Source organism: Leptonychotes weddellii, chromosome 9, assembly GCF_054177405.1.
Source record: "Leptonychotes weddellii isolate Sample4059 chromosome 9, ASM5417740v2, whole genome shotgun sequence".
Classification (NCBI taxonomy): Eukaryota; Metazoa; Chordata; class Mammalia; order Carnivora; family Phocidae; genus Leptonychotes; species Leptonychotes weddellii.
In genome coordinates, this window is record NC_138377.1 from 1,778,464 (window position 1) to 1,804,377 (window position 25,914).

Genomic DNA, 25,914 nt, shown 5'->3' on the forward strand with positions numbered 1-25,914 from the left:
GTCACATCTATTAAAATGGAGATTTACTTTTTACAGAGTCTCTTTCTCTCCCAGCCCTCTCCCCCACACACTCTCCATCCTCCCCTCCCACATCATCCCAGGCCGTAAATGATAACTTGTGGTTGAATCTGTGTCTGGTGTTCATAATACGGCGCCTGTTTAAGTATTACAGATGAGCCCTGCAGTTACAGCATTACCCCCGTTGTAGAACTCGTCTCCTCCAGGGTTAGTAGCGGCCCTGTGTTTTCATGAGTGTACTTTTCCATGGGAGCCATCGCTAATTATCCCCAAACTTTGTGACCAAATCATAAAGCTATGCACACACAGACATAGCAGGTAGCCTTGGTCTGATTTTGCTTGGAGCTGCCTCTTCCTTCCCATTCCCTTCTGTCCAGGGTGTTCTCTGAGCCTACTGCTCTGCCCTCATTCTGAGAGTTTTGCCCCTGGACAGGATCCCTGCCCATCTCCCTGGGATTGCATCCCTTGTTTTCTGAGTCACGCATCGTATCGTCCTCTTGGTTCAGTCTTTTGATTTGGTAGCACATACTCTCTGTAATTTCTGGAAAAGGAGGCTCCTGAGATCATTTTTTTTGAGATCAGCATCTTAATTCCATCCCCATGTGTGACTGATGGATGATCCAGTATGGAAGTTTAGATTGGAAATCACCTTCCTCTTAGGACTGTGGAGGCGTCACTGTCCCTTGTTGGGAGGCTCGGGGCCCATTGTTCTCCTAACATGGCCATGAGTGTTACCTCACTGCTCAGCAGGGAAACTGAGGCGCAGGGCCCTGGGACAGCTTGCCTTCAGCCACATGTCCTGCCCAGGGCACCGGGCCACAGGTTCCGTGTGTCATAGAGTAAGCAGAGGGAGCTGCACCCAAATGTCACTTCTTTTAGGGTGATGAGGTTTGGGACAGTGCATTTTCTCTTTTTTCATGGATTCCTTAATGTCGTTGCAGCTGCTTTTATAACAGTTCACTGTAGTTGTTTTCAACCTTCAATTTTATGTTCTTCCTTTCTGACAGACTGTGCCTGATTCATACCAGACATAAATGTCTTTGCATTTGTCACCAATCTCCAGGGAAATTAATCTGACCACCTTATTAACAGTTTATTCTTTCCCTGTTTTCCCTAATTAGAAAGCTTTCTCCTTATTTTCTTAATTGGCTACGTAAAGCTTCACTCTGTTGTTCGACATCCAGGCATAGGAGGAAAATTAAATATGTAATTAGCACCCCCATCAACTCAGGATTCAGACTTAGAGCTTGAACGACCCAGTCTAAAAGCAGAAAGCTGTGCATGTTTGGTAGAAAGTTCACAAAGTCAGGTTTTGCAGGAAGTCAGTCCTACCCCAGCCTCCCGTGGTGGACACAGTGTGAGTGGGGTGAAACTACATTTGTTAGGGCCAGCAAGAAGTGTGTTTTGTCAGCACGAGTGGTAACAGCACTGCTGGATTTAACATGCACGATCCCGACCCTGTGCCACAGCCCTGCGCCCTGTTTCTGTGGTAGCCCGTGGGCCGCCCCGCAGCTGGGCTTCTGCAGCTCAGGACGCAGTGGGCGGCAGGGAGTGGGGAGCGCAACACCCGTGCTTCTGAGAGGTCGGCCCCAGATCTCAGCAAAGGTAGAAACGAAGAGTCACAGATTCACAAAGACTCGCTGTTGGAGGATATCACATCCCCGGAGAGAACAGAGAGTACGGCTTAGGAATGAAAGAAGAATGGTGCAGTTTTATGAGAAGGAATATTCAGAGAACAAAAACGGTCTTGAAAAAGGAACAGCGAGAACAAGGAGCTGTGTGGAAGAGACACAGGATAGCGCAGAGGAAACCTGACCGAGATGGAGATCCGGGGAGTGGGTGGTCAAGGCGGCTCTGCAGAGCCTCCCCAGGAATGGCTCTTACTTTATCCTGAAGAGGCCCTCCTATTGTCCCAAGAGCCGCTTACTTATTCACCTGTCTCTCTGCCCCAGTGGACTGAGAGAACATCCTCATCACGTCTGCACTCCTTGTGCAGTTGGTCTGGTTTTGGACATTCCATCCTGTCCTGTCGTCCCTCTGTGTCTCCGCACCAGAGCCCTGCTGCTTTAATCATGGAGGCTGAGTCCATGGAGGCCTAGTTGCCCCCTCAGCCCCCTTGCTTTCTCCTCACGGTTCTTCTGGCTGCCCTCACACAGTAACCGATCCCTGTGACCTTCAGTATCGACTTGTCTGGCTCCAAAAATAGTTGGAAAATGTTCGATGTGATGGGCCCATCAGTCTGTCAGTGCAGGCCCTTTCTATTACTTCTGGAAAGTTCTCTCGAATTGTATTTTCTTTTTTTTTTTTTTAAAGATTTTATTTATTTATTTGACAGAGAGAGACACAGCGAGAGAGGGAACACAAGCAGGGGGAGTGGGAGAGGGAGAAGCAAGCTCCCCGCTGAGCAGGGAGCCCAATGCGGGACTCGATCCCAGGACCCTGGGATCATGACCTGAGCTGAAGGCAGTCGCTTAACCAACTGAGCCACCCAGGCGCCCTCTCGAATTGTATTTTCAAGTATTAGTTATGTTTTACTGTTTCGGTTTCTTCGGGGACTCCCGTTATTTGTGTGCTGGGTCTTCTTAGCCTGTCTTCCACTTCCCTCCAACTGTTCTCTCTGACCCTTCTCACTGCTTTGTCTCCCTTTTATTCTTCTAGATCTTTCCCTCCCTTTCTTCAGTGCCTTTCATCAGATCTTTATTTGAATTTGTTCTCCTTTGAGCACCTTATAATGTAGTCACCATTTCTGATAAGATTTTGTCTTTTTCTTTTATTTCTTCCTGAGTTAAATCGACTCTCTTCATTTCTTCCTGTTTTTGTCTGGTTCTGTCCTTAATGTTTATTTTCCCGACTCGTTGAGGGTTTGTTTTGTTTTCTCTCTCCTATTCCTGTTTGTTTATTCCAGTTTGGAGTGCTGTGCTAGTTTTCTTTTGCTTTGTGGGTCTTCCTGTGGGTAAGAATTGTCATCTTCTGCTCACTTTGTTTGTGGGACTCTCCCCCGATGTTAGGAGTAGCGGGTGCGTGTTTGTCTTCCCGGAGGCGTGGCATTCTGTCGCCTCGGTGCCTGCCTGTACTCCTCTGGGTGAGCATCTGCCTTCTTTTGCTCCTGACGTTTGTGTTCCCTTTCATGCTGGCCGGTCATTTGAGCTTGTTCTGCCAGGAAGGAGGGTTTGTGCTTTAGAGGTCGTCCCCCTACCCGGGGGCCTACGTTTCCAAGGACACAGAGCAGCAGGTATGGCCGTGGGCTTACTTTCCTGCCAGGCGCTTACTGCTGACAGCTGGTCTTCAGCCCCCAGGTCTGTCCGTCAGCTCCGGCATTGGGTACGCAGTGTGCTGCTGGCCGCTGGGCTCCTGCCCCAGAGCCTCACCCATCTCCTGCTCTCATCCAGTCTCTGCCCCAGAGCCTCACCCATCTCCTGCTCTCATCCAGTCTCTGCTCAGCCACCCTCGGCTTCCTTTTCGACTTCCTCACGTTTCTTCACAGTACATACCACGCGTGTCATACTCTGGTGCCGAGACCACGTGTGTGTGTCTGCGATCCCGTGTTCATGTTCTGCCACCTCAGCTGGTGGGAAGCTTCGTGAAGGCGGGGGCCGCGGGGTCTGGTTCCCGTTGTAGACCTGGGGTCGAGCACAGCCCCTGGCACGTGTGGTGGGAACAGGAATGGCCTGTCACCTGACTGACGGGGATCAGCTCGCGCACAGGAGTGAGCGGTAGTGGTGAAGACCGCCACTGCATACCCAAGTAAAGCGTCACGGGAGACGTTTTTCCAAGATTGTCACAGCTGGTACGCTGCTGTTAAGGTTAAGAGCTTTGACCTACTCAGTACGTAGCATGGAAATGGTTAATTTGTTTATTTATTTTACTAACAGAGACATTAAACCTGACAATGTCCTTTTGGACGTGAATGGTCACATCCGCCTGGCTGACTTTGGATCATGCTTGAAGATGAATGACGATGGAACTGTAGGTATTTTGTTGGAGATTTCCCATTTGATTTGGGGTTTTGCTTGTAATTAAGGGGCTTAAAATTTTAATTTGAGATCCAGTTAAGAAACCAAGTTCATGAATGTAAATTAAAAAGATAAATCCATTTAGGAGACAGTTGAAATGTTCTACTTAAGTTTGAAACCTCTTTTTAGCTTTCTGTGTTTACAAAAGTCATGCATATGCTTCTCAGTTGGGGGGGACGGGTTGTCAGGTTTCCTCACGTGGCCAGGCAGCTAAAGTCACATCAGCGCTGCAGTGGATGACAGGCAGCCCTCGGGTCCTTTCTTGAAACACCCTGTGCAGGCCAGTTGGGCGCACAAACCTTCACTGTAACTACCCCTCCTCATTTCTGTCTGCGGGCAGCTGACTTCCTGTCAGTGAGCGGTTTTCTCTCTGTGGGTGTTGTAGATCTGGAAGCGGGGGTCCTGGATGCTAGACTTTTCTCTTTCCAACAAGCTCTGCGTATTGATGAGTTGATATATTGGTGCTGTCCTCAAATCCAGTCTTCTGACGACGAGAACAGTGGCCTCAGACTGAGCTCGAGTGTTGGTTAGCTTTCTTACCCCACGTGTGGACACTCGTCCCGTGTCACGACCTCATGCTCCAGTCTTCCCGCTGTCCGCCTCGGAGCTTCTGCAGTGGGCAGCCGCGCAGCAGAGCAGTGACTCTGGTCACATGATGGAGGCAGACCCCCATGCTGCTGATTCAGTCTGACCCGGGGTACTGCCTGCACCCCACGGCCCCCTCCTCAGACACGACCCAAGGGAGAGTCAGGCCTTCTGTGATTGTTTCTCCCTCAGTCTTACGGACTCTTCTCCATGTGCTCCGAGACCAGTCTGATTGCTCAGCTGACTCACTGCCTCTTGCTTTCTCTGTGATGATTGCTGCCCTCTCTGGCCACAGATCTCCGTAGAGATGTCACAGGCCTGTTCTGCTAACATCAGTAGCCGAGGGACTGTTCTTTCCCCTTTAGGGGCCTTAGCCTCCTGCTTCCCCATCTGGGGAATTCCTGAGCACCCAGCTAGTGCCTGGACCTACTTCCAGATGTTCCCGTTTGGGAGACTGAAGGGTAGGCTCTGGGTGAGCAGCCTTAGCATCCCTGGGAGCATGCTGGAAATTTAGCGTCTTGGGCCCCACCTTAGAATTTGTTCTCCAAGAGCCCAGGGTGGCCTGTGTGCACACGGGGGTGGTGAAGGGTCAGCCTGAACACACATGGCCCCTGGACCACACTTGGGGCAGTGACGGAGCGTGTGGGCCATGCCACCCCTTGAGGGACTGCAGTGTCATCTGGGGGCTGAGGTGGGCTTTTGGGCACAGAGAGACCAGGTGTGCAAGACAGTCTTGTGCATTCTGGAAACTGCCCAGTGTGTAGTGCCGCAGTTTTATTTCATGATGATTTCGTTATTTGTTGTCCCTATTTTAGAGAAGGTTAGTTAGGAATTTGGCCTGAGAGTTTCCCTCCCAAAACCACCTCTCCCCTAAGGTCCAGTCTTCTGTGGCCGTGGGCACTCCTGACTACATCTCGCCCGAGATCCTGCAGGCGATGGAGGACGGCATGGGCAAGTACGGCCCCGAGTGTGACTGGTGGTCTCTGGGCGTCTGCATGTACGAGATGCTGTACGGAGAAACACCCTTCTACGCAGAGTCACTCGTGGAGACCTATGGAAAGATCATGAACCACGAAGTAAGACGTTGCATTTCCATGTCCTGTTGGTTTGAGTCCCGAGGCACAGGCCTGGAGGCGGGAGGGCCTCTCGGAAGCTGTTAGCATCTTTGGGGAAGAGGTGTTAAGGCTGGAGCAGGCTGCTGGCCGCCAGACAGGAGCAGAGAGATTACGGCAGTAGGGTCCACACCGGCGGCCGACACAGGAGGTGTGGGCGTGAGGGGAGGAGAGCTTCCGGGTCACGGCCCAGGAGAAGCGTGCTGAGCGTGCGTGGCCTCAGGATGGCTGGGGTTGAGGAGCAGTTGGACACTTCCACCCAAGGGTCTGGATTCACCAGCTTCAGTGACGGGGCCATGCGCCTCCACATGACGGCATCCTTCCACCTCCTGGGTCCTGTTCCTTTTCCCTTTCTCAGCTGTGCATTTTCCACTCCGACCTCGCCTCCCCTCTGCCTCGCCTCCATTTCTCGTCTGCCTTACCATTTACTCTTCTTCCTCGTGTTTCTGTCATCTGCTTCCCTCAGTCACGTATGTCTTCTTCACGCCGCTCCCACCCTCTGCCAGCGTGCTCTCAGCGTCCTTCCACGCCTCTCCAAGGGTGACCCCCTCCACTGACCTGTCCTCAGCCCCGTCCCTCACTAACTGCTCCCATGGGGAGCAGATTAACAGGAAAGTGGTGGGTGGTCTTCCATTTAACTACAAATCAGAGCAAGTCATACTTGTAAAAAACACTTTTCCCAAGGTAGAAATAACTCTTTTCACTTGTAAGTTAGTCTATACCTACCATTAAAATGTCAGATGACACAGAAGGGTAGAGTGTAGATGGTGGAAATCACCGCATCCGCTTTTCCATGATAAGTGCTGTTAAGGTGCTGAATGGGACTCCGTGAATCCTAAGGAGCCTGCTGGTACTGAGCGCGCTCCCTGTGGGGCCTGGTCCAGCGCTTTGCGTGCTCGCACTCACCTGATCTTCAGGCATCCCCGCGAGCTGCTTCTGCTGTCCCTGGTTCTAGATCACAGAGGCGGGCCTGGGCTGGGTGTGTGGGGGGAGGGGCGGGGGGGGGTTGGAATGAATGGCAGCACATTGCATATGACTAGGTGGTTCTGTCCATGTGTTTTTGTCATCTCTCCGGTGCACAGAAACAGCCCGTTCTCTTGGCGTGTGTGTGCCCTGTTTTTAACAGGTCCCTTTTTGGTGGACATTTAGGTAATTTGCAGTTTACTTGGTCAGAATATCATGCTGTTGTGAACATGCTAGGTATTCTCTTTTTGACTGTTTCTGTAGAATACAGTTTTCAGAGTGGGATTGCCATAGCTCCTGGTGAAACGCCCTCTGAGAGGGCTGTACCGGCCTGTCCCACACAGCGCGTGGTCTGCGTTCTCGGCCACTTTGATGGGTGACTGTCCATCATTGTTGGCATTTACGTGTAATGTGGTACCAAGTCTGCCACACGTAAAAGCAGTAAGACTAATGATTTTCTCGTTTGCCTTTCTGGAGTTCAGTTTCATTAGCTGTGGCTTGCATTTTAGTTACCGTGAAAGCAGTCGTGACTTGCTTTGGAGCGGTCACCTCTCTGTTTCCTGAAATGTCTGTATACCTTCGGTTTTTCTGAGTAAGTTTTCATCCTGTGTCCACCGACCTCCCCACCCTCCAGGAGCGATTTCAGTTTCCATCCCATGTCACCGACGTGTCTGAAGAAGCCAAAGACCTCATTCAGAGACTCATCTGCAGCAGAGAGCGCCGGCTGGGCCAGAACGGGATAGAGGACTTCAAAAAGCACGCATTCTTTGAAGGTCTGAATTGGGAAAACATACGGAACCTGGAAGCACCTTATATTCCTGACGTGAGCAGTCCTTCTGACACCTCCAACTTTGATGTGGATGACGATGTGCTAAGAAATATTGTAAGTGTTAATGCTGTTGCGTCCTCATGTGGTGTCCCGGTGGGTCCGAATAGTGCCAGTGTTCTGTGGAAGGTGTTGGCTTGCCAATATGATACATCTTAGGACTGAGTTGGTTTCTTTAAAAGTCTGGTAGTTGTTTTAAGAAAATACACCTTTTATTCCGACTTTCAGCCTGGTCCTTAATGTGTCTTTGAAAAAGTAAGGGTCACAGGCACTCCTCATTTCATGGTACTCTGCAGATACTGGGTTTTTTACAGACTAAAGGTTTGCACGTGCCTCCAGCACATTTTGGGCGCCACTTTTGCTCACTTTGTGTCTCTCTGTCACATCCTGGTGATTCTCACCATATTTCAAGCTTTTTCACTATTACTGTATTTGCTACGTGATCTGTCATTAGTGCTTACGATTTGTTGAAAGCTCAGGTGATGGTTAGCACTTTTTAGCAGTAGAGTATTTTAAATTAAGGTGTGTACTTTATTCTGATACAATGCTGTCACACGCTCAGTAGACTGTAGTGTGGTGTGAACTCCTGCATGCACTGGGGAACCACACAATACACTTGACTCATTTCATTGCGATACTCACTTTCTTATGGTGGTCTGGAGCGGAACCCAGCATTTCTCCCGAGGTACGCCTGTGCTCAGTGGGAGTAAAATCGAGTTACATGGCTCTTCTCCTCTGGAACTCACCAGACGTGCTTGTGCTGTATTTTCATGGCATTCGGCTGTGTCACCTCTGCCACCATCTGGAAGCCCGCCACAGCCCTGTCCCCGCTTCCAGACTTCGAGGCCCTGAGCAGGCGAGGAGCCCTCCACTCCCCCACAGCGGGCTCCCAAGCCTCTGGGGCTCCGGTCCCCGCACATGAGCGTGTAGGCTTCCTGCTGTCCGGTGTGCTTGGGTGTCTACACACGTGTTTCTATGGCAGGGGTTTGGGAGCAGCAGTGACTGTGTGTGGGTTCGGAGTCCTCCCACTGACGTCGTGGAGTCTCCAGATCGGGTCCTGGCTCTAGGGCCGTCGGTGTTTGGCCGCTCCAACAGGGCCTCTGGTGCATCGGTCGTCACCTTTAGCCCCAGAGAGTTTTGCGTAGAGGCTGTAAAGTTATTTGATCTCCTCGAACCCAGCCTTTTTTAGTCCATACATGTGACCTGGTTTGGGGATAGAGGGACTCAAGTTCAACCAAGTAGAAGAAAGATCTTGAGTGCTCCCTAGAGAATTCCTCTTACTCAAATAAGAGCTGAACTATAGACGACACGGAGAAAAGTAGTGTCCTGTGGAAAGGGTTTTCCTAGATTCCAAAGAAACCATTTCCACACTGACATCTCCCAGATGAATTATAACTTTGGTCTCATGTTCGATAAAGAAGGATCCTGAAGCTGAAAAACAGAGTTGGTAATACATTTACCTACAGTACTCTACCTTGGCTTCCAAGCCTCTCTTCTGCCTTTGGCCTCTGTCCCTGCCGAGGGCCTGGGAGCCCCCAGGCTCTGCCCCGCGCCTTCCGGGGGCTGTGTGTGGGCACCATCTGCGCACTCTGCTTAGGGCTACGTGGAGTGGTGGCTGCCGTGGCTGCAGCGGGCTGGGCTGGGGTGCGCCTTGGGCCCGGGACATCATCTCATCTGAAGCAGTGTGTTTGTCCTCTCTGCTGCGTTGTGTGCGCAGCCAGGCCCGAGAACTGCAAATCTGCCAGTGCTGTGCTCTCTGGCGGGGAACGCGGTGTCCTCCATGTCCTAGAAAGCCACACGACTCTCTCTCGTGCACCCCTGATTTTACCAATGGGTAATACTCTTTCCTGCCTCTTTCCCTTTGTTTGAACATGGATTTAATTTTGTTGTATGTGTTCTTATGCAGGAAATATTACCTCCTGGTTCTCATACAGGCTTCTCTGGGTTACATTTGCCATTCATCGGTTTTACATTCACAACGGAAAGGTAGGTCTAGATTTATCCTTCTCCAGCCAGAGCCTCCCCTTGGGCTGGATGAGCAGTCTGGGGGCTGCTCCTGTTTGGGTGCATGCCTGCATCAGTGTTGGGGGGAGGGCTTGTCCTTTGAAAGGGCCACCTGATGACTATACACAGTGACACATAGCAGGCCCGGCAGACTTCTTCCACAAAGGGTGGTCTTTGTTACATAGTCTTCTTTTTTAACAACGCTTTGAAAATGGGAAACCCATCCTTAGCTCATGGGAGGTAGTTAGCTGACTTCTGACTTACAGGCCATCAGTGTTGGCAAGATCTGTTCTGAGAGAATGTCAGTGGCCGTGGCCAGCAGGTCCCTGCCCCGGTCATGCCCGGCTTTCATAAGGATTTTAGCCGCAGCGCTGTAGCTTCCACCGTGGAGCGCAGTCCCAGACGTAATGGAAATCTAAAGAGCCAGGAACAGAAGCCCCACGTGTAGCTCCAGCCCCCAAATACCGTGGTGACTTTTTGTACCTGTCAGCCTCTGTCTTGAATGGGCCTCTTCGCCAAGCTGTCACCGGCTTTCAAAGAAAACTGGGCCAGGAGGAGAGGAGAGAGGAGGAAATACAGGCAAAGTGAAGCAGATGGAACCACGCAGCGCTTGAAGGAGGGCAACACAACTTGACTCCTGGCACCTTCCAGCAGCTCATAGCCGAACTGATGAGAATGCCTTCAGGAGAGGGTTGTTTCTGCTTGAGCTCTTGAAGCTCCCTTGGTGTGAGGTGCCGGGGTTAAGCAGCACTTGAGCCAGAGTGACAGCTGGTGCCTCGTAGTCCACAGGAAGGGGTCCGAGATGCCGTAGGCATACTGACCTCTTAATCCCTCATGCAGAGGTTCCTCGTTTTTCTGGCCCGTTCTAGCTCCGTGGGTGCTTGTTACACCCAGGGGTTCCAGGCCCACCTGCCGAGGCTCCAGTTTGGTGGGTCAGGCCCAGGCCCTCCTTCTGGAACAGACCCCACGGTGCTGGCGTGCACAGCATGCTCGGGCCACCCTTGAGAAACACCAGCCCGGCCCTTCCGTACACGTGTGTGTGCAGGTGCCTTGGCTGCACTCAGTGTAGCAGGAGCCAGAGGAGTCCTCCCAGCATCGTTGTCACATTAAAAGCAAGAGAACTAAGTAACTTGTGTACCAGTTCAAGAATTAAGCTCTGAGTGAGACAAGCACCGTGGGCTTTAATCTGTGCACATGGTGCACGCTGTGGGCCTGTCGCTGGTGAGTGGCTGGGCCGCATACAGTGCTGGAGTTGCGAGAACCATGCGGGTTGTTCAGTCTGCACGGGAGGATGAGCCCTGGAGGGTGGAGCGGCCCATCCCCAGAAATCGTCGGTCGGTCAGCAGCAGGAGGAGGCCCTCGATGGCCTGGGCATCCAGGGGCGTCCCCTGTGGCCTCTGCCAGGCCCCCACGCCCGGATGCCCACAGGATACCGTCTCCTCTTGCATTTCTGGTTGAGTGTAAGTGGTGCCATAGGGATTCCATTCCCTCCTTCACAGAGGCATTTTCTTTGACTACCTCGGAGGGCACATCCTTGTCTGTCACCCCCCGTCATCTGACCATTAGCCATAAGGAAGACTCTTCTAAATTCTGACTCTATAGTCTTTTCACAGACAGTATTGTTGGCCTGTTTGAAAGACGTGTGTTTTGCCCCAGAAGTTCTAAAATGCTGATGAGCTATGAATTCTCAGTAGATGAGAAAACCCTGTTGCTTCACTTACAGCTGTTTTTCCGACCGAGGCTCTCTGAAGAGCATAATGCAGTCCAGCACCTTGACCAAAGACGAGGGTGTGCAGCGGGACCTGGAGAATAGCCTGCAGGTAGAAGCCTACGAACGGCGGATCCGGAGGCTGGAGCAGGAGAAGCTGGAGCTGAGCAGGAAGCTGCAAGGTGAGGGCAGAGCCCAGCCTCCCGCAGCCTCGGATGCCCGCCCTCAGCACTGGCCTGCCCTCACGCCCTGTCTCCCTCCCCTAGAGTCCACCCAGACCGTGCAGTCCCTGCATGGCTCCACCCGGGCCCTGGGCAGCTTGGCCCGGGATAAGGAAATCAAAAAGCTAAATGAAGAGATCGAGCGTCTGAAGAATAAAATAGCAGGTAGGTGGTCTGTATTCTTGGGCATTCATCCCTTCAGAGAAAATTTTCAGTCCTTTTCGTAAGGTGGAAAAGGAGAAAAAAAGCTTTGGCTTCACTGAACCTATTTAAAGGTCTCTTTTGTCTGTTCACTTGAGATGATTTCTCCACCTTGGCTTAGCTCAAATTACAGATTTTATAGTTGTAGCTAGTTTGTGTCTTCTAGTACCTCATCCACAAACTCTCAGAACATTTTACATTTCTTTGTCTTAATTCCCCTCTTTGTAGCCCTAAGACAGAATTGCTTATTTCTTCCTGAGGCTTTCTTCAGTGACCTTCTTTCCTCGGTATTTTAGATGCTGGATCTGTCCTCCCCCCTCCATCTTACGTGGTTCCTAGATTATCAAAGCTTCCTAAAGACTCAAGTCACTTTTGAGTCTTAACCCTCAACTGACACAGGGGTTAGCCCGGCAGTTGGCTCTCGTCTCCAAACCTGTTCTTTCTCTCCGTTTCCTTCCTAGAACCCCCCCACCCCCGTTGACGCTGAAAAGGGCCTGAGTCAGTTACACACAGAGGCTGCCCTGTGCTTGCTCAGGGTTAGCAGTCCCTGAGACGGGTGGCTCAGTGCCACGCCAGGGCTCACAGCCCCCGGGGCAGAGCCATTACCCAGACGGGCAGCTCACGTGGGTGGCTAAGCAAGTGGCACTTGACACAGCAGCTCACGTGTGTGAGAAAGTCAGAAAGCTTCTAAATGATAAAGAGCATGAGGAATTACCAAATAATACACTCTCAGGAAGTCAGATGGTCTGTTTTCTCTTTCGCTCAGATTCAAATAGGCTCGAGCGGCAGCTGGAGGACACGGCGACCCTTCGCCAAGAGCATGAGGACTCCACACATCGGCTGAAAGGCCTGGAAAAGCAGTACCGTGTGGTGCGGCAGGAGAAGGAGGATTTTCACAAGGTAATCCAGGGTGTGATTTGCCATGAGAGGGGTGTGAATGGTTTCTTAAGTGGTGAGGTTGAAGTCGTGCAGGGGTCCGCGGACCTCTTCCAGGACCCTCGTGTGTGTCCTGGCCTGTACTGCCCGCAGCCCCAGAGGGGCACGAGTGCCCGAGGGTCCCGCCGGGCCACTGGGCACTCAGCCTCCAGGGTGGCTGGCCATGACTTCGTGGGCCTCCTCCTGGCTGCTGACCACAAGCCTGCCCTGTGGGCCATACCCCCCAGTGAAAGTAAGGACATGGCGGTGCAGAGGGTCCCCATGTCCCAGCGTCCACAGGAACCGACCCAGCTGGGTTCATACGCTTGTGTCTGGTGCCAGTCCTTCCCCGCTCCCCGCCCCTGCTCCATCTGGCCCCCTGCAGCGGCCTCTCCCCACCCCCACTTCTTTCAGAAGTGAGCTCTTCCTTACAACAGGGCGCTACAAGAGAGACCATTTGTTAAAGTTTGGGTAATTCCCCCCAAAAGGCTTTTATAAATTTGATTTTCAGTGAAATATATCAAACTCCGTGCTCATACAGTATGTTCATACCACAGGATCGTGTTTTCTGAAATACATTCATTTACACACTTAAGTTGTTAAACGCACGGTTTGTGATCATTCTCTAAAATGTGCAGGATTTCAAACCCAGATTGTCCAGTTCCCCACGGCATCCTACCACAGCGCTCCTGTCTCAGCGCGCGACAGGAGACCCCGCCTCACTCCAGCTACAGTAACACCCAGAGCCTGGTCCTGGGGGCCTGGTGGAGGCATTCCCCCCCATGGGGGGAGCCTCCTCCCCAACCTGTTCACATCCCCGCCTCCCAGTCAGACAGGTGCCGCGGTGACTTTGCCACCGGTGGTGAAGGGATTGGCTGCAGGGTGGCCGGTGGTGAGGCCATGTTGCCCGCGCAACCAGAGGGACAACCACCCCCATCGCTCTCTCTAGTGAGGGTTAGCAATCCTGTCGTCTTTTTTCTGTGATTCTTTACTTTGGTGGAAATCTTAGGCTTTTTCTTCTGTAACACGTTCTTTCCTGAGTCTGCTGTTTGGTGACGTTCATGCTCCATCCACCTGTGTGATTGTGTGGACAGCGCCGGGGAGAGGTTGACACCGGTGAGCCGGACTTGCCGCTGCGAGCAGGGCCTCAGGCTGGCTGGGCGAGCTTGGGCTTCTGGTCGCCGTGTCACTGGGGGTCTTTCCTGGAGTGAAGGTGACGCTCAGCACCTCGGCTCGGGTGGGCTTCTTCCAGGCACCTCATAGCGTGCTGGGGCCGAGCCAAGGGCTTTTTTCAAGAAGGTGAGCTCTTGGGTCTTGGCCATGGTCTGTAGCCGGCATTTGCGGGGAAAGACTGAGCTTCCAGCCTTCCACATCTTTGTCAAGCAAATGTCAAATAGCTGTCATTCTTTCTGTTCAGCAATTGGTCGAAGCTTCAGAGCGATTGAAATCCCAGGCCAGAGAACTCAAAGATGCCCACCAGCAGCGAAAGCTGGCCTTGCAGGAGTTCTCGGAGCTCAACGAGCGCATGGCAGAGCTTCGCTCCCAGAAGCAGAAGGTGTCCCGGCAGCTCCGCGACAAAGAGGAGGAGGTGGAGGTGGCCATGCAGAAGATCGACTCCATGCGGCAGGAAATGCGCAAATCTGAGAAGTTCAGGAAAGAGGTAGCTTTTTAGCTATTTCAGGGATTGTACTGTTTGGACCTTTGTATGATCCTAATAAAACATCTTGAGAACTTGGGGTGAGTTATATAAATTACTTTAAAATAAGCCTTAAATTTTATGAGAAACCAAGTAAGTTGGCTTGCCAAGTTTTTTGGTATTTCTCAGCCCTCAGTATCTATTAGTGAAATTATTAAGAGATGTCTTAGGATGCTGATTGTTAAAAATTCCCTTTTAAAGCAAATAGAGAGGGTATTCATACCTCACAAATATAACATAAATGTGTCATGATCGATCCAGCACCGCGTAAGTGTGCATGAGCCGCATGTCCCTGGTGGGTGCGGAGGGAGGGTAGGAAGAGCAAGGCTCAGCCAGGCGCACCTCACGTCAGCCCAGGGGCTCTGAGACTTTGCTTTCAGGACGGCTTTTTGCTCTTAAAGATTGTTGAGACCTCCCAAAGAGCTTTTGTTTGTGTTGGTTACAGCCCTTTGTATTTACCATGTTAGAAATGAAGACACTTCTTTCAGTTTAACAATAAACCCATCACGTGTTGACATAAGTAACATTTTTTATGAAAAGTAACTACCTTCCCCTGTGTAGTGAAAAGAGTGGCATTTTTACATTTTTGTGCTTTTTTTTAGTAACTGCCTTAATAATAACACGTAGGTTGTCATACCTATTTCTGCATTCAGTCCGTCGTGTTACACTGTTTTGGTTCAAGTATTTGAAGAAAACCCAGGTAATTAGAAAAAGAAGGGCCTTTATTCCCCCAGGGCCTCAAGACCCGACTTTGAGAACTGGCTGCCTGAGATGCTCCAGATGCCCTTCCACTAACGAGTGACATACTTTAAGCAGCCCTTAGTATTGAATTCTGTTAAAATTTGCTTAGTAAACTGAATCAGAAGGCCTAGAAGTATGTGATCTTTGTCACTTGGTCTCAACATGCTTGTTTGTTTTCTTCTGCACTTATTTTACTACCAGATACCTTTGTAGTTGTAGCTGGCCGTGGCTCCGGTCCGTGGAACCCCTGACCAGCGTTAGCGGTCACGTTGCAGAGGAGTCACTGTGGGGGACAAGGCAGGCCGCCGAGGCCCACACAGCCAGGGCTGCCGTCCTTCCGCTGCCCCCTGCTCGCACACACGCATGACGATTGTCGTTTAATAGATGAGTTTGTGTTCTCCAGACACCCGAAGTACTTGCTTCACCATTCTGCATCCTTTCTTGAAATTTAATGCCAAATTATTGATTTAAATTAGAATTTGAATTTGTTTTATTACTAACCAGCTGTTCCGGTTAAGTCTTGAAGTGTGTTTTTCAGCCTTTAACTGGGTCTGAAATCTGATGAGGAGGGAAGGAGTCAGACGCTGTAGGACTGCGCTGGCCGAGGGCCCCTGTCCGGAGGGCCGGCTTCGTGCCAGTAAGCAGCGGGCCTTCTTTTTGCAGCTGGAAGCTCGGCTGGAGGACGCCGTTGCCGAGGCCTCCAGGGAGCGCAAGCTTCGTGAGCACAGCGAGAACTTCTCCAAGCAAGTGGAAAGTGAGCTTGAGGCCCTCAAGGTAGTGCCTTCCGGAGGCCAGACCATCTCCCTGACTGTCGCGGTGGGCCTGTCGGGGGAGGGCGGCTGCGGAGAGACGCCGGGCCTGGAGAACATGGCTTTATGGCAGCTTTTCCCTTTGAAAAGTCCAGTTCCTTCATGTTTTCCCTTCTGTAAAAAGTCTCAGGCAGTTTATAGGAAACGCTGGTAAACTAACACCTGATACCTACCATTTATTGAGTTTCTTTTTGTTATTTAAGATTTTATTTATTTGAGAGAAAGAGAGAGAGAGAATGAGGTGGGCACGAGCAGGGGGGAGGAGGAGGGAGAAGCAGACTCCCCGCTGAGCAGGGAGCTCGACGCAGGGCTCAATCCCAGGACCCTGGGATCATGACCTGAGCTGAAGGCAGACGCTTAACTGACTGAGCCACCCAGGCCTCCCTGTCTCAAGTTTCTAAATTCAGTGGAGTCCATTTCTGGAAGTGTTCCTTGAAGCCCACATCCTGCCACTGAAGTTGAAGAGACAGGCTGGTGGCCGGGTGCAGCCAGGCACCTTGGGAGGGAGCGGAGCGAGGGAGGGAGCGAGCAGAGAGCGCTAGTGGTAGGTCTCCGTGTTAGCCTAGTGTGATCTCAGGTGCGCGAGTTGCCGTTCTGAGCCTTGGTTTCCTTATCTGTGAAGTGGGGACAGTGGGCCTCCCCCTCCCCCAGCACATATGTCGGAGCTGCCTGTTTCTCTCCGTCGTCTTGCTGCCGTCTGGTCTGGCCGGGGGCAGCCCCGTGGGCCTAGACTTCTGCCCCCTTGTGCCCGAGTGCTTGTCGCCGTCCAGAGTGACAGTCCGCGCTCCACGTGGCAGCCCGAGTGCGTCCTGTCCTGTGCCCACCGGCGGCTTCCCGTGGCTCCGGGGTGACGTGACCCTAACGGCGCCCCTCCGGGCACTTCCCCTTCCCGCTCGCCCAGCCACCCCGACACCCTCCTGTTGTGCACGCAGCTCGCTTGCCGCTCGTCGCCTGATAGGGCGCTTCCCGTGTCACCACCTCAGCGCCGCCGTCTCTAGCTGTGCGCTTCGTGCCACCCCCGTTCCTGGTCGCGCTGCCTTGTGTTAGCATCTTGTTGCTTAGTCCCTGGCTTGTCGTCCGTCTCTCCCCCTGCCCCGTGAGAGCAGAGAGCACGGTGTAACCCTGTTACTGCAGAGGCGCCTGACACATAGTCAGCCGTCAAAGCAGTATTTGCGTGATGAACCAATAGTGGGAGGAGGCTTTGAAGACCCTTCGTGTCAGGGCATAGAGAAAGAGCTTCTGGAGTCCCGGGCAGATTGGGGCACGTCCCTTCAGCAGGGCAGATACCGTCAGCCCCTGGCATCCGCCGCTGGGCCCAGATGTGTCAGGTGCAGCGCCTGTCGCTGGGGGGGGGGGGGGTGGTGACAGGCCGCGTGGCCCTCGGGAGGACCCAGAGCTCTGTAATTAACTTAATCTAACCTTTATCTTCAGATGAAGCAAGGAGGCCGGGGACCAGGTGCCACCTTAGAACATCAGCAGGAGATTTCCAAAATCAAATCCGAGCTTGAGAAGAAAGTCCTGTTTTACGAAGAGGAGTTGGTCAGGCGTGAGGCCTCCCATGTGCTGGAAGTCAAAAACGTGAAGAAGGAGGTGCACGATTCGGAGAGCCACCAGCTGGCCCTGCAGAAGGAAGTTCTCATGTTAAAAGACAAATTGGAGAAGTCAAAGCGAGAGCGGTATGTGTCCGTGCGCTCCTCAGTGTCGCGGGTGCTGGCTTGTGCCCCTGCCCCCCTGGGGGGCTGGCTCACTGGCTTCTGACTCCCTTCTCTCTCACACTTTCCCAGGCACACGGAAATGGAGGAGGCGGTAGGCACAGTAAGAGATAAGTACGAGCGCGAGAGAGCCTTGCTTCTGGAGGAGAACAAGAAGCTCACGGCTGAGAGCGAGAGGGTAATCTGCGCCCCCGCTCGCGGCCACAATGTCCTCGGTCACGCGTCCTGGGAGCTTAATGCTTACGGGAAGTCATAGGTTTGATCTTCAGAATGGGGTGTTTCACTGGGTTAAAAGCTGCTAATTACCCCAAACCACCAGCTCTTATCTCTTAGTGTGTTCAGATTTGTATTGAGATGTGACGGAAGTTAGATACACTCGAAAAATCTACATTGAAAACTAAGTTTGGGATAATATCTCGTAACGAGGAAAGCTTTCAGACTCTTGAGAAGAACTTGGGCTGTAACAATGCTGACGTCCTATTTGAAGAGCAACCTTTTAGCTTCTAGCTTTCTACGGAGATCCCCAGAAAATACAAAAGGTTAAAATCTTAATAAAAAAAAAAAAAAGTTTAAAAGGCACCAAATAACAAGTCGTGTGGTACAATTGTTTAATTTCAGCTTTGTTCCTTTGTGGACAAACTCACAGCTCAGAATAGACAACTGGAGGATGAGCTGCAGGACCTGGCAGCCAAGAGGGAGTCGGTTGCCCACTGGGAAGCTCAGATTGCAGAGATCATTCAGTGGTATGTGCGTGCCCGGCCGCGGTTGTCCCCAGCCCTGCCTGAGCCCGTCGGGCTCTCCTCACCGACGCGGTTTCTCTGAGGCCTCAGCACAGACCTCTCTGCTCTTTCCCCGAATCGCTAAAGTCGAGGGGCAGCAGCTCTGTCCAGTGCTCATCACATTGGACTAAAGGTGGAGAAACCGCACCGAGTCACTGACGGTGTGGGTCAGGCTTGCACGCCCCCTGTGTTCTGGTGAGCGGGAGGCCAGGCCTCCGCACAACTCAGCAGAAGGGACTTGGGGCTGCCCTTGCTAGCAGAGGCATTCGATGGTCGTGGGCGACTGTTCTGGCTGATAGGACACGGCGTCACTCTGTCCCGTGGGAGGCAGGAACCTGTTCTCATTTTCGGCTCCTCTGGCTCACGGGGTATGGTCCTCCTCTAGGGTCAGCGACGAGAAAGATGCCCGAGGTTATCTTCAGGCTCTTGCTTCTAAGATGACCGAAGAGCTCGAGACTCTGAGGAGCTCCAGTCTGGGGTCCAGAGCACTGGTAGGCTTTGTTCTGAACTCTGCATTTTGATGGCGATGGAATTCATTAATGGCTTTCTGTTGAGCACGAGTGCAGCTCAGTGCCAGGCGGGTCTCACTGATGAGGCGGGACTTCCGTGTGGCCAGAGCTGCCCAGTCTGAGGAGCTCAGGGTCTGCGCGTTGCCAGGAGATCACAGCCTCTTCTGATAGCGCACGCTCCCACAGCACGTGATCACCGCGTGCTGGGCTCTGTGGAGGGATCCTCCCCAGGACGGGCTGCTGCCCTCCCGGACACTGGTCCTGTTCATTCTGTCATCCGCCTGGGCAGTGGTCCGTGTGCTTTGAGTGCCGGGAGCGTGGCGAGCTCTGGGCTGAACGCAGCACCGTCTGCGCCCAGGCTCACTTCTGGGCACAGCCACACTCAGCCCTCCTGCTCCCGTTTGCCGTTTGTACGACACCTGTGTACGTGTGTAAGTTACTGTGTGGATAACGTATGCAAGTAACAAGAACGGTCGAGTGGAACAACTCTATTAAAACTTTATCCAGAACTTAATAAACCCAAATTTTCATCCCCGCGTTGTGCTGATTTGAAGGTATATTTACCCGAAAGGGGCAGCACCTTTCAATGTCATTAACCACTCATCCCATCACCCAAGCACCCGGCACATTTCATACTGTCCTGTCAAAGAATACAGCCATGTTCTTTGCTCTTTAATTGGAAAACATGGTTATTTTTAGATTTTAGATTTATAAAAACCAATTCAAATGATCAGATATTTTTTGTTTCTACATTTTCTTTTTTCTTCCAATCATGTTTACATGTATACTCGCACTTATGAACTGCACTGAATAAACTTAGTGCAGAAGCCTTATAAAAGATGAAAGAGGGGCGCCGGGTGGCTCAGTCAGTTAGGCGTCTGCATTCTGCTCAGGGGTCCTGGGATCGAGGCCCGCATCGGGCTCCCTGCTCAGTGGGAAGCCTCCTTCTCCCTCTCCCACTCCCCCTGCTTGTGTTCCTGCTCTCACTGTGTCTCTCTGTCAAATAAATACATACAATCTTAAAAAAAAAGAAAAGATGAAAGAATACAGTCGTAGTCCTTTTAGCAAAATGGATTGATTGAGATTCTTGTCACAGGATATTCCTGTTGGAGGGCTGGATGAAAGTATATTTCCTTTCTGTCCTGAGAAGTGTATTGTTCACCTGTTAAGTCCGTGTACGACGCAGTCATCTGAAGACTCGCTGAGTTTTCTCTCACTTGCTGGATTTCAGTACAGTCGTTAGTGTCTAGATGAAGCGCCACTCTCTCTATCCCTACGCACCTGCACTGGGTTATCTTTCTTCTCTTTACTGTGTGGACGGAAAATGAAAAATCCTGTGTTAAAACTTTAAAAAGGCCTATCAAAGTGGTATCCCCAGACTTCTGTCCCTCTTGAAAGCGGATGGACTACATCGGGCTCAGCAGGAATAGGACACTGTCATCAGGCTGGCTTCATTAAGTTACCCCATCCCTCCCCCTCCCCTTTGTTACTGTAGTCTTTCATCCTCGGTAGGAATGACCGGTGAGTACTGATGTAATCTCTAAGAGTGAAATGGCAGAATGTCTCCAGATAAAGGAAAAGTAAGACAGCTGAGACCTCGCGATATATCTTAGGTTTGTAAGAGAGTCTAGTGGGCTCAAATAGAAATTACACTTGAGTTTCAGTTTTATTCTTTTAAAAAATAAGAAAAGGTACATCTCATTCTTTACAAGATATCTAAGAATAAAAGTCACAAAATGCCCAAACTAAAACTGGGTCTGATGGACTTTGATAATATCTAACAGTATCAAATTAATATGTAAATTAATTAATATTTAAATGATAATAAAAGTTTTAGAAAAAAGATGAAGTACCTGCCAGCATTTTGTTTAACAAATAAATAGCTTAACAGCGTATCTGCAATATTTCATCTGTAGGATCCCCTTTGGAAGGTTCGCCGGAGTCAGAAGCTGGACATGTCTGCGCGGCTAGAATTGCAGTCCGCTCTTGAGGCAGAGATCCGGGCCAAACAGCTTGTTCAGGAGGAGCTGAGGAAAGTCAAAGACACGAATCTCTCCTTTGAAAGGTACCTGGCGCTGTGGTCCGACCGTGCGGGGGGCTGTGTGACCTTGGGCACGCCCCTGTCCTGTGACATAGTTGACTGAAGGAGCTTTGAGCGGTGGGACTTTCTGGGCACCTAGTAGGTGCTCAGTAAGAATCGATTGGACGAATGTGCAAATGCCCTTCACCCACTGGAGGGTTATGTTAGTGTTTCCAAGGAATAACGAGAGTGGTATGAGTCCACAGTTCTGAAGGGTCAGTGTCTGTGTGTGTAGAGGGCGATGCTTGTCTTCCCCGTGCTGGGTGACAGGACATGGCCACACATCTGGTGGGTACCTCTCTGGGCTTCTTTTTCACCTTAGTGCTATTCAGTTCATCAGCTTCGAATTTTTCCTTTTAACCTGAAACTTACTTTAAAATATAGGTGGAAGGTGGTATGCCTATTTGAAAGCTCTTTTCCAACCTCATACAGTCGTAAGAACACCATTTACACACGAGAGTAAAGTCAGCCAGTGTGTGATGAGGGGCTGCCACCAGCAGATGCTGCCTGACGTGCCCAGGACACAGTAGTGACCCGCTCGCGGCTTCGTAAAAACCAGGCCTCCCGACTTGTAGTAGTGGCAGTTGATGTGGAAGGTGGGGCAGGCTCCTCCCTGGAGGGGGTGGGCACCTGGGTGTCACTAAGGATGTCACTGACAGGATTACCGAGTCACACGTTCCGTTGGTTTGGAGCTAGAAGAGTAATAACAGCTACCATTTAAATAATGCTCCCTGTAAGCAATGCTGTTAACGATGTGACCCTTCCAGTGTTCCCGGGAGGCCGGCAGTCTTGCAACCCCATTTTACAGATGATGAGACAGGCAGAGGTGTGGTGGGCCAGCCAGCGCTCCCCGCTAGTTCAATGCAGACCCCCGCTCCGCTGCTGGACTGTACCGGGCGCCTCCTGGCCAGACATTAACCACCGCGGTCTGACTGCTGTGTCGCCCCGTGACCGCGTGGGAGCCCCAAGACCCCCAGTGCTTGGGCAGCGGTCATGGTCTCAGGTGCAGCCCGCCATCTTGCCAGCTATGAGAAAGACGTTTAGAGGTCGTGTGTCCTCGGAGGACAAAGGACTCCTCTGGAAAGAAACTAGGAGTGTCAGAAACTCCATGACGGCCTCAAGAGATACACCTGCATTAACCATGATTTTTAAAATCCGTGTCTGTTTATAATTGGGAAGTATCCATGTTTCCCATAACATACTCAGTAGGCACACCCAGGCCAAGAGGGGATCTGTGTTTCTGTTCAGCGGAGAGCCTGCCGTGTTCCAGCACTTTCCTAGGCACTGGAGACGAGCCCCTGCCCTCACATTCTGACACTTGCTAAGTGAATATGTGGATGATCTATTCTCAGTGTGCTTAAAGCCATTTGTTTTTTGTTTTTTATTTTAGTAAACTAAAGGATTCCGAAGCCAAAAATAGAGAATTATTAGAAGAAATGGAAATTTTGAAGAAAAAGATGGAAGAAAAATTTAGAGCAGATACTGGTAAATTAAAATTACAAGCTTCTGAATTATTTATTTTTTTTTTAAAGATTTTATTTATTTATTTGAGAGAGAGAGAATGAGAGAGAGCAAGCACATGAGAGGGGGGAGGGTCAGAGGGAGAAGCAGACTCCCCGCCGAGCAGGGAGCCCAATGCGGGACTCGATCCAGGGACTCCAGGATCATGACCTGAGCTGAAGGCAGTCGCTCAACCAACTGAGCCACCCAGGCGCCCAAGCTTCTGAATTATTTAAATATAAACTTCTTTTAAGGATATGGTTTTGTTTTAGATTTAATTTTTTTTAGTTTCGTAAAGAAAGCACTTAACACAATTTCAAAGCCCAAATTCTGAAATAGGGCACATTCAAAGATACCTTCCCCAAAGGTACGCACGGGCTTTGGTTTATCCTTGCCATCAGATCTTGGAATACACAGCGAATACATGTGTGTAAAGGCATGCACCCGTATCCTCCTGGTTATGCAAGGCAGCCTGCTTGGGGCTCCATTCTGCGTGTGGGTAGGGCCACGGCATGCGAGGTGGTCTGCTGGGGCACTCTGCTGGGGGTGTGGACGGTGCTGGGCTGCACAGAAAAACCATGTGTATATAACAGTTCCTATTTCTGTGGGGGTATTTTTGGAAGCGGGGTTGCCGGTTAGAGAGTAAGCATGCATCCACTCATGCTAGCCGTTGCCAGACTCCGCCCCAGAGGCTCGCCTGCAGAGTGGGTCTGCATGCCGAATAGGCGAGAAGTAGCATCGAAATAGAGAGTTCACTCGCGCTTCTCTTATCATGAGCAAAATGGAGCTCCTTTTTGTATGTTTAAGAGCTATTCGCATTTCTTATTCTGTAATTTTTATGTATTTGTATCTTTTGCCCATTTTTTAAAATTCAGGTTAAGTTTCTTCTAGAAGCTTTTTGTATGTCAGGTTTTTTCTTCTAGAAGCTTTTTGTATATCGAGGATAAGAGTCTTTTGTTTGTGATAGAAGTTACAGATTTTTTTCCCAGTTTGTCTTTTGTCTTTTTTACTTTGCTTATGTTTTGTTTTTTACCAAGCTTATGTTTTTTGGTACTTTTTTGTTTTTAATTTTTGTGCAATAAATTTATCAGTCTTCTCTTTTCTCGAGTCATAGGGAGATATTCTCAAATCCCCAGGTACTCCAAGTAATTCACTCATATTTTCTAATACTGGTATGGTTTCATTTGTTAAATTTGGATTACTGATTCAGTTGGAATTGACTCTGATGTACATTTTGAGGAATGGATCTAGTTTTATCTTTTTCCTGTGCTAGTTGTCTGATACCAGTTATTGAAAAGTTCCTCTCTGTACTGATTTCACATGTGACCCTTCCCACATGAGACTCCCCTGAGCACCAGAGTCTGTCTCTGGATTTTCCTCCTCGTTCATTGTTGGCTTGATTGTGATTAAAAAGGTTTTGGGGAGCCTGTTTTAATATCTGGTAGATCTCCTCTTTCAACCCCCTTTTATAGGGATTTCTGAGACCATCTTCCTTGGTGACTCTCCCAAACAAACGTGACTAGAATTGCATCAGATTTATCAGCTTGTGGAGGATTGACATCATGATGACGTTGCGTCTTCTCATCTAAGCACAAAAGACCATCTTTTAAACCTGCCTTGACTGGTCTTTTCTTTTTTACAGGCCTTAAACTTCCGGATTTTCAGGATTCTATTTTTGAGTACTTCAACACTGCCCCTCTTGCACACGATCTGACGTTCAGAGTAAGTGGTTATTTTTAAAAGTGACAAATGAATTGATGGTAAGTTAGAGCTAGTATGACATGCTCTGATCCCATGTGGGGCCACCCACAACATCTAACAGCATTTTCCTCATGCGGACCCGTTACGTGGTGGTCAGTGTGTGAGGTTAGACACATTTAAGGTATTTAAAATGATCCCAGAGAAGCATCCTCAGACTAAGTGGAAGTTGATTAAGAAAGTGCTCAGCATCTTCGGGGGAGAAATCTACGCTGGCCTCTGGCTGTGTGCTGAGTATTTCAGGCAGCTTTTGTTTTTAATTTATTTATTTGTCAGAGAGCACACACGAGCAGGGGGAGGGGCAGGCAGAGGCAGAGGGAGAAGTAGACTCCCCGCCGAGCAGATGCGGGGCTCGATCCCAGGACTCTGAGATCATGACCCAAGCCGAAGGCAGACACTTAACCGACTGAGCCACCCAGGTGCCCCGTGGCAGTTTTGAAAACACAAATTCTCATACCGCAGCAAATGAATAAGCCTCATTAACCTTTCAGCAAGTCCTGTATGGCTGTACAGTTTGGTCTTAAGGACGGGTGGAGGAAAGTGGTTTATGAGAGCAGTCCAGCCCCGGGTACCCTGTCGCCAGCCTGGTGTTGGCGCTCAGTGTGACGAGCCTCCGCTCCGGGAGTAGGTCGGAGCCGCGTGAGGAAGTGGCTTTGGTGCTGCGTGAGCCCCGCTTCGTCCGTGCGTGCGCTGCAGGTGTACCCAGGACAGCCTTTCCCTCTTTTTCCAAAATGCTAGGAGTGGACCCTTACTAGCAAACCCTGAAACGAGCCAGAAAGTAAAAATAATGAAAGCAGATCTCATTAATGGGATTTCTGATAAAGCGTCATTTTTTTTGTTGATCTCCAACTTTTTATTTAGAAAATTATAAACCTGCAGGAAACTTGAAGGAAAGTACAGTAAGCATACAGCTATCCCACCGGTATGCACAGACACGTCCCCTCACACTCCAGGGTCTGTTTCCCGAGACGAGGGTGTTCTCGCAGGACTGCAGTGCGGAGGACGCTTCCCGCTGAAGCCCAAGCAGAGCACACGTTTACGTTTCCCTTGTTGCCCAGCAAAGTCCTTTACTGCTGGCTGGCCTCCCCGGTCAGGATCCAGCCAGAGCCCATAGGTCGCATCCGTCTTGGATCTGGAACAGCGCCTCCACTCCTCCCCCACCCCCAGCTTTTATAGCATTTGTATTTCTCTAGTGGCCGTCCCAGCCGTCTTGCAGAATGTCCTATGTTCTGGATTTGTCTGATAGTTCCTCGCGATTAGAAGCGGGTTAAACATTTTGGCATGGATTCTGCGCAGGAGATGTTGGGTATTTCCCATGTGTGTAGGGTTGGGGGTGCCAGGCTTCATCATTAGAGTGAGGTGGTGTCCGCCAGACCCCGCCCCACCCCTTCATAAGCATTGGGACTTTGGGATGGCTGCGGGCTGGTGTCCGGCAGCAGTCCTTGCCTAGGATCAGTTATTACCAAATCAAGCAGGTTTGTATTGCTCCTACCACTCTCCCATACCTGCTTCTATTCACCTGTCAAAATGGTTTCTTACCAAATTAGTGATGCTTGTCTTTTCCCTAAAGTCCTCAGTTTTCCTTAAGAAGCAGATAGCTTTACCCGGTCCTCACAAGCTGGTTCCTTCAGAAACCTGCTGCCTCATAAGGCCCATGTGTCTCCCACTGCGGGAGCACCAGGCACGTCCTGGTGGACCGGGGGCGGCTGTCCTTACCGGGTGGAGGTGGCCCGGAGAGCCAAGGCATTTCCACAGGATTAGTCC

General features: G+C 50.8%; 1 protein-coding gene across 2 annotated transcripts in view; it reads left to right on the forward strand.

Moving 5' to 3' along the window:
* The window catches only part of CDC42BPB (CDC42 binding protein kinase beta), an 86,464-nt gene that overhangs the window by 50,062 nt on the left and 10,488 nt on the right, over positions 1-25,914 (forward strand). For both annotated transcript variants that reach the window (XM_081829863.1, XM_081829864.1), the window contains exons 6-21: positions 3,891-3,984; positions 5,492-5,692; positions 7,326-7,574; positions 9,424-9,503; positions 11,245-11,411; positions 11,496-11,615; positions 12,418-12,551; positions 13,984-14,226; positions 15,667-15,777; positions 17,244-17,488; positions 17,597-17,702; positions 18,143-18,267; positions 18,689-18,794; positions 20,729-20,877; positions 22,283-22,377; positions 24,035-24,114. In XM_081829863.1, the coding sequence (XP_081685989.1) occupies positions 3,891-3,984; positions 5,492-5,692; positions 7,326-7,574; positions 9,424-9,503; positions 11,245-11,411; positions 11,496-11,615; positions 12,418-12,551; positions 13,984-14,226; positions 15,667-15,777; positions 17,244-17,488; positions 17,597-17,702; positions 18,143-18,267; positions 18,689-18,794; positions 20,729-20,877; positions 22,283-22,377; positions 24,035-24,114 (2,305 nt within the window). The remainder of the gene's footprint in view (positions 1-3,890; positions 3,985-5,491; positions 5,693-7,325; positions 7,575-9,423; positions 9,504-11,244; positions 11,412-11,495; positions 11,616-12,417; positions 12,552-13,983; positions 14,227-15,666; positions 15,778-17,243; positions 17,489-17,596; positions 17,703-18,142; positions 18,268-18,688; positions 18,795-20,728; positions 20,878-22,282; positions 22,378-24,034; positions 24,115-25,914) is intronic.